The following is an 8,556-nucleotide window of genomic DNA, read 5'->3' as shown; positions in this document are numbered from 1 at the left end:
TTTTTTTGTTTTTAGATGGGAGTCTTGCTCTGTTGCCCAGGCTGGAGTGCAATGGCATGATTTCAGCTCACAGCAACCTTGGCCACCCGGACAGATGGGATTACAGGCACCTGCCACCATGCCTGGCTAATTTTCATATTTTTAGTAGAGACGGTTTCACCACGTTGGCAAGGCTGGTTTCAAACTCCTGACCTCGTGATCTGCCCACTTTGGCCTCCAAAGTGCTGGGATTACAGGAGTCACCTTGCCCAGCTGATAGTTTTCATTTTCCTTCTGTTAAAATTATCCTCACTTCTCTTGCAACAACTTCTTAGACATTAGTTATTTAGAAGCCTGTTTAATTTTCAAATACTTAGAGATTTTCCAGATACCAACCTTCTTATATTTTGACTAACAACCCAGGATATGATCTATTTTGGTGAATTTTTTTTAAAGCACTTTATTGAGGTAAGACTGACAAAAAGCTGCACATATCTAAAGTATACAACTTGATAAGTTTGGAGCTAAGTATCCACCCACGAACCCATCACAATGCCATATCTGTTATGTCCAAAAGTTTCCTCTCAACCTCTATTGTTTTGTGATTTAAAAACTTATTGTATAAGATTTATCCTCGCAAAATTTTAAGTATACATTATTGTTAATTATAGGCACTATGTTGTATAGTAACATCAACCACGGTGCCTGATACAAGGTAAGCTCTCAATAAGTTTTATTGTCATGAATCAACCCAATGCAACATTAGGCAAAAGTAAAGCCATATTTTAAAAAATTGCCTATTCTTTTTCCATTATTTTCTTTTTGCTCTTTTCATTAACAAAATATCTCAATGCTTTTCTTAGAATAGGAGCTCTTTAAAGAGTTAAATTCGAATTGTTTAAACCCCTCTCAACTTAATTAATGCAGAATTTTTGTCCTTTTAAATGTACACATTTGTTAAATTTGACCTTTTTTTTTTTTTTTAAAGCAGTGTGATTCTTATTACTTGTAATTTGCAAAGCTCTGAAGTTGGGCTACATTTTTTTTTTTTAATCAATTACTTTGGTTCTAGATTATTTTTTTCCAATAGCTAAGTTATCTCATATCTGCTATGGGACACACGTTTCCTGTGGCGCTACTATGCCTTGGAAAAGATATTTAATTCTCTAAGCACACTTATAATTTTTGTTCACTCTTAGATGTCTAAAGAACCATGACACAATAATTACTCATTTTGTTTGTAGTAATAGAACCAAACTCAAACCTAATTTAAGTAAGTCTTCAAAATTCTCTAAAATTATGCCTCCCATCCCAACATAGTATTTCATGGCAATTGAAAAAATGTTATGTTTACTTTCTACTAGACTGTTAAGCATCTCCAGTAAAGGGCCATACTCACCTTTTTAACAGTCAGCACTTGATCTCGTGAGTACATTCCATGACAAAATTTCATGTAAGGCAGCGTACTATGAAGGGGTGAGCGTCTTGTTATTTAAAAATGTCAATGATTGGTGATAATCCAGGAACCACGTTCTAAACTTGTCCCAGGGTACATATTACAGGCTAAACTTCCATTTGCTGTGAAGGGATTCTAGGCAATTCTATGCAGGGAAAAAGGAAGAAAGGTTTGGCAAGAAAAGATACTGAGTAGTTGTGGAAGTTACACTTGAAGGAGTTAGCAGTGTTGTAACTATAACAAAGCAAGTAAGACAGGAAATAAATAAACAAAGCAAATCAGGAAACTTGCAGAGAAATGTAACCAAGGTCTTACAGATTTGCTTATATGTAAAACAACTCAATCAAGTCTCCAGTGGGAGGTCATTCCATGCATTTAAGTGCATCATCTGGGGAAGAACTGTTAGAAACAAAAATGAAGGAAATAATTTACTCTTTGGATCCTGATGCAAAAGGTCAAATTGTGAAGTAGGTAACTCATTTGTCTGATGATCTCTAGCTGTCACCAGAGCTGAGCTAGTCTGTTTTTAAATTGTAGCATGAGAAAGGCCATTTAGAATGAGATAAGCTGCACGAGTCCAGAAACACAAGGCACGTATGATGGAATTAGAATCTCTCTGATGTTGGGCTAGGCACAGTGGCCCAAGACTGTAATTCTAGCACTTTGGGAGACTGAGGCAGGATAATCTGAGGTGTCAGAAGTTCGAGAAGAGGCTGGCCAACATGGTGAAACCCTGTCTCTACTAAAAATATAAAAATTAGCCAGGCATAGTGGTGCATAAATCTCAGCTACTCAGCAGGCTGAGACAGCAGAATTTGGTGGAAGTTGCAGTGATACCCGGTGACGGAGACTGTCTCAAAAATAAAACAACAAAAAACCTCTACAATGTTAGATTACTTCTGCTGCATAAATTCTGAACTTTTATCTCTTTTGCACTCCTTTTCACACTTTTAAATCTCAGTTCTCCTATGGGAATTAGCCTTTTTGTTTGTACTGGAGCCAATGTTAAACAAGTCAATGTAGGGAATTCAAAATTAAGGTAAAATCGAGATCCTTGAAGAAGCTGATTAATTTTAGTAAAGAGATGACCTTCACTTAGACATGAATTCTTAGACTAGAATTCTACTTACCTTTAGTGAGATCACAAATTATTTGCCTTAATCACTAATGTATCCCTAGAGCTCAGAATAGTAGGCACCCAATAAATTTGTAGAAACAATGTACAACTTTTATATTTACTAAAGGAAGATCATTTCTAACTTAGGAAGGTGATAATGAAGAATATTATAAAACTATTTTAAAGGTGCTATAACAAAGCTCTCATCTTATTAAGGGAACCGGGCTCTACCGTTTAGGCTGTGTATTCAAATTTCACCCGCATAAGCAATTACACATATAGTATCTGACAGTTTTATTATACTTTAGGGGAAGAGATTGCTAGTGACAAGGATAACTCAAGATTGTTCAAATCTTTTAAGATTTTTGATACTGGCAAATGGTTTCTCAAAGATAAACTAGACAAGTTCTACAAGTATGGACAAATAAAGAAAAGCATTATAATCAGATGTCCTGTGAAAGCTACAGCTATTTAACATGCACTTTAATTTATACTGTTTAGATCCTTCGAGTTCAGATGCCTTGAGTTTTTGAGAACAGTAAGTAAAACAAGTAAAACTGGGATGAAATTAAGCTTTGTGGCAAATTAGTTTCAGTTAAAGCAGGAATATCTAATTCAAAGTTTACAAACTCCTAAATATTCCAGCCAATAAAGTAACTTCCCAAATGCTGGATTTAATTTCATCACAAATTTTAAAAGGTCATAATTCTTCCAGATCTAAAATCTAGGCTGTTAATAAGTAGCAATTCCTTCATATTAACTTACTGCTCCCAACTATTTCTGAATCAGATCTTGATGCTATTTTTTCTTCTTCTAGAAGCTACTGAGCAAGGAACAAACACACTCTTGATTCATTCTAGATAAAAAAACATTTCACCTAAGAAATCAAGTATCTTAATTTTAGGGAACTGAAAAGGTTGAGAATTTCTGCCCCAGTAACAGATTGTTCTCTGACTTAACATTTCTCAATGTTCTACCAAGTTAACTACACATACATTAAGAAATCTGACTCAAGTCCTTTTTCCAATATGATTATATTACTTGGCTGTCTCATAAATTAGGACTAACTTCCTACAGTTCAGTCTTGCAAGGGAAAACCAGTTAAGGACACTCTGCCATAGAAAACATTTACTCCCTGAAAAATTTCCATAGGCTCACTGTTCTTATGACTGTAGTATCCAATTTCCCAGAAATGTTCACAAATCACTGTGAGAACAGCATCACTCTGGGACAGACTAGTTTCCCCTCCCCACTGAAATCCCAACCACAAGAGCAGAGCCTTTAGACCGACCATTTCTTTTCTATCCTGAATAACTGTAAAGTGCAGTGCTTTCTAACCCTCATAGAAAACTACTCCCTTTAGAGACTAAAACACAACCTAACCAAAACTACCCTGACCTTGGAAGTCAACAAGTCCAGCATCTTCTGAGAGGTGTGAGTCAGTCTCCTAGAGGGTCCAATGATATCCACCTCCCAGTATTCACATCCTTGTGCAGTCCCCTCTCCCACACTATACCAGGCTGATGTAATGGTTCCTCTGTGTGACTAATGGAATACGGCAGAAATAATGTCACCTGAGGCTACATCATTAAAAAACATGGCTTCTGCTCACTTTCTTGTAACACCTGCTTTGGAGGAAGCCACATGCCAGTTGTCCATCGGGCATCCCCATGGTGATACCAACATAGTAAGGAACTGAAGCCCAAGAGCCACATGAGCAAGACATCTGGGAAATGGCTCCTCTAGCCTTGTCAAGCTTCAAGATGGTACAGTCCTGCCTAATAGTTTGACTGCAACCTTCTGAGATCTCAAGACAGAACAACGCAGTTAAGCAGCTCCTAGATTCCTGATCCAGAACTGTGGGAGATAATACATGTTTGTTGTTTTAAACTGTAGTAATAACTAAGACACACTAGACAAGGATTACTCAGTTTCTTGAATGAAAAAAGCAAAACTCTAATTATAACAATTTTGACTAGAAATAAATACTGAATTACTTTTGTTAAAACTCTTAAATTCATGTTTGTTTGATATTCAGGAAAAAACTTAGAAACCAATTCCCAACTCATTGAACTTCTTCCTTCCTACAAACAAAACAAAAACCTGAATGTTATCTGTAGCCAATACATATTGCTAATTAGACTGCAGCCTAAAGTGTCAAGTATTTCTAACAATTACATTCAAAATATAGCAGCAAGACAGTTCCCTGGATCTTATATTTTCTTTCTCATTGGAACTGAACTGTAGTTACTGGGCAGTGTACCTAGCAAGTCACAGAAGATCTAAATTAGAATGCCTTAATTACACCTGGCCTATTTTAATGATTTTAAAATTAGACCTTAAAGAAATGCGAAAGTAAATTGAAGCAGTAACGGAAACACTACACAATGAGTATGTACAGTTGCTGGCTGTAGAATTCAACAATACAGTTTTGACATTTATAGATATCACAGGTCACTAACAGAACAACACATAAGTTTATTTCAGATGTAACAGCAATGTTAAAATTGACAAGTTTTAATTCTTAACTGCACCAAGTATACTTAGCCATTTAAGTATTTTTTTTAAAGTTATTCCCTCCAAAAAACTGAGGGAGCTTTTCTTTTCCACCACCACACACCATGGTTTCCCAATAGTTCTCTTTTTGGAGGACTTTTCAATTGATGAGTAAACAAGCTGCTTTAGAGATATTTCAGAACTTCTCCCAAATGAAAACTAATCTGGACAAACTATATATTGCATAGATTTCTCTACAGATTCTTTGCTTTAAAACCTAAATGCAACTACCATAAAGTGTAATTTTAACCTATTTGTCCCACAGTAAAAACTATTTGTCCTGAAAAATATGATGGATATATTCTGTGATTTTCGAGCTAACAGAATTGTTCTACCTCAAAGATAATTATTATCATATATCAAAATAATCAGCTCAACATGGGACCTTAGTTCGATCTTTACTGACTCACAGGCGTATGAAGTTTTGCCCGACTTTTTACCTCTTCCACATTTTTCTTCTCCTCCTCCGTAAGTGGATGGAATTATTTAATATAAGTTTGATGTAGGACAATTAACCTTTTATAAACATATACAGTTTAAGTCACTGAGTAGCGTGGAAAAAGAAACTATATATTGATAGGGAGCCTACACAATTCAAAATTTAATATTTTTCCTCCTTAAATAACATGTACTTGTCATGAGGCAGCTATTCGGTTTTCAATAACCACATTTAGGGATACATTCATAGGACTGATTAGATAGTCCAGGTGAAATGGTTATAGAAATAGAGGCAGTGTCATCTCAGAAAACCATTTATATATCAAAGTCCATTTTGATATCCGGGAAGTTTACAAAAAGGCTGCTGTATTCTTCAAACTAATTACACCTTCTGTAACTCAAGCACTCTTCTCTTGGCAAGAGCAAGCTGAAGCTTATACATGAAGATAAAGGTGCTTAATGCTAAACTCTTCTTCTAAGCTCAGATTTGGATTGTTTAAGAAATGAACATCCCCCAAAAACCAGCAAGGTCTTTTTACATTTTTACCATCTTAAGATTAGAACTCTATAAACTCCTTCATCAACTGTCTTCTTTTTCTGTATTATTCTTGGCACTCGAGACTGTTGTCTACTGCACTTTGTACTTTCACATTCTCAAAAACTTAAGGTTATAAAGTGTGCATAAACATTTTATAAAATAATTTTGTCATTTAACATATTTGGAGATGAGACTTTTATACCAGAATTTTACATAAGAGGATAAATACTACGAATGAAACTTCCTTTTAAAGTCAAATGACGGCAAGCTCAAGCCCTGTGCATTATTTTAAAGTCTGAGAATATTTCTAACTATTGGAGATGGGACTACAAGAGGAAAACATAAATATTTCAGATGTCTCCCATCTTACAAAGTTATCAACCTGTCAAAGCCACTCCCTATGTGCCAGAAAATGATCTGGCATAAACCAGTCCTCTCAGTGGAGGAGGTCACAGTGCCATTTGTATTATTAACACTTTACACTTCTGCTTTTCCAAGAATAGAAGCCATATGTTTAACAATTACCCCTGCCCCAAATCCTTAAACTCAGTATCACAGGCACAGAGTGTAAGCAAATCTGGGATGCTCTCCAACAGATATGCAATAGCACAGCTATGTTATTCTCAAAAATACTGCCTGGATATTTTTTCCTGTAAAATCAAATGCTCAGTGGTTACACTTTTAACAGCTGGCACTGGATGACATTAATTGCATTTATTATGTCACAGTCCATCTAAGCTTCCTTTAGGTATTTTTTATTATGTTCAACAGAAAACACCTGCTTCAGGTTTATATAGGGGTAGTGACCTATAAGGACATCAACTCAATTTTTAAGGTTAGGTTATTTTTGGGTTTACTGAAGAAAAAGGAACAGGGAAAAAATTAAATCACAACAAACCTCTTTAGGTCAGTTAAAGGCCATATCTCTAGCTGGGATATTAAAACAAATTAATCTCACCAGCTCATATTCTAAAAGTTAATGCCACTAGTAACAATCAATAGCAGGAAAAACCAACCTGCTAGTAACCAGCCCACTCAATAGCAAAAAAGCAGTTTAACTCAAATATTTAGACAAAAATATAACACTACCTAAACCAAACTGCCCCACCCACCAGCAAGAAGAGAAGAAACAATTGCTTAATAATCAAAATAAGCTTAGTATTTCTTAGAAGGATAACGATGTTCCAACTTCTGAGAGTGTGCTCAGAAGGACTAAAGGTGGAGTGAAGGCAATGCCTAGGGATTAGTATCCCACAAAGTCTTAAAAAACCCAAAGTACCACAAGCACACTCAACTTGTCTATGAATTAAAGAATAAGATATTGCTGCTGCTTCTATTTGTCTTTTGAAATATACAATATTTTGTGGGCTCTGCCATTCAATGTGAAAGCAGGACATTAAATTTGAAATTATCTGACAACTAAATTTTTAGGACTATCTAACTTTAACTGCAAAATTAAACAGATCTCCTTTTCCTTCCTTCAAACCACCTCACAAAAATAAGAGAAAACAATCCAAACATGATTTTTTTTAAAGTCCTTGAAAGTATTAAAACTCTTAGAGGAAACAAAAGGAAGAAGGAAAAACAAGAACAAGGGGGGAGAAAAGTTTTAAAAGAAAACGGGGGGAATCAATGGGCCTCTCTTTTATTTGGCGACAAGCAAGTGCAAGAAAGTTCATTTGTAATTTGTTCAGTTGTCTGTCTTTTGCACATCTACATTCTGACCAGAAGGAACTTTGAGGTTTTTCTGCAGCACATGAGCATCTGCGGGCTCTATCCTCTTATAGTAGTTCTTCTTTGTCTCGATAATCTCAAAGCCAAACTTCCTGTAGAAGTCAATTGCCGACTCATTGCTGATCTGGACATGCCTGAGACATAAGAGAATATCAGAAAAAAATTAAACTTCAGGTTTCATCAAGTTTTAAGCATTCTCCACAGATACCTCCAAATTGGTTGGAGCTAGAATACTGCAGACATGTTACATTCTCTTTACAATTACCAATAATCAACAAAGGTTAGGCATGCTTACCTAAAAGCTTTTGATGAAATTTTACACTTTTAAGCTAATCTTGTCTAACATTTATAAGACAGCTGGCTGAGATTAGAAGGCTCATAGGGTTTCTTCTTGTAGTCAACAAAGGGTAAAGTAACATAGCTATCAAAATATTTTTCATTGTAAGAGGAGAAATTATGGCTGGGTGCAGTGGCTCATGCCTGTAATCACAGCACTTTGGGAGGCCAAGGCTGGCAGATCACGAGGTCAGGAGATGGAGATCATCCTGGCCAACATGGCAAAACCCATCTCTACTAAAATACAAAAAAATCAGCCAAGCATGGTGGCACGCCAGCTACTTAGGAAGCTGAGGTAGGAGAATCGTTTGAACCCAAGGTTGCAGTGAGCAAAGATTGTGCCATTGTACTCCAGCCTGGCCACAGAGCAAGACTCTGTCTCAAAAAACAAGCAAGCAAAAA

The 8,556-nt window shown here is 36.0% G+C and overlaps 1 protein-coding gene across 2 annotated transcripts in view; it reads right to left on the bottom strand.

Moving 5' to 3' along the window:
* Nucleotides 1-5,010: 5,010 nt before the first annotated feature.
* NAA50 (N-alpha-acetyltransferase 50, NatE catalytic subunit) overlaps nucleotides 5,011-8,556 on the bottom strand; it is a 25,131-nt gene continuing 21,585 nt past the window's right edge. For both annotated transcript variants that reach the window (XM_017547742.1, XM_017547741.2), the window contains exon 5: nucleotides 5,011-7,952. In XM_017547742.1, the coding sequence (XP_017403231.1) occupies nucleotides 7,775-7,952 (178 nt within the window). In that variant the 3' untranslated portion in view covers nucleotides 5,011-7,774. The remainder of the gene's footprint in view (nucleotides 7,953-8,556) is intronic.

The sequence above is a fragment of the Cebus imitator genome, unplaced genomic scaffold, assembly GCF_001604975.1.
Source record: "Cebus imitator isolate Cc_AM_T3 unplaced genomic scaffold, Cebus_imitator-1.0 Scaffold201, whole genome shotgun sequence".
Lineage (NCBI taxonomy): Eukaryota > Metazoa > Chordata > Mammalia > Primates > Cebidae > Cebus > Cebus imitator.
Note: the sequence above shows the minus strand (reverse complement) of the source record. Positions and strands in the feature narration are given on the sequence as shown.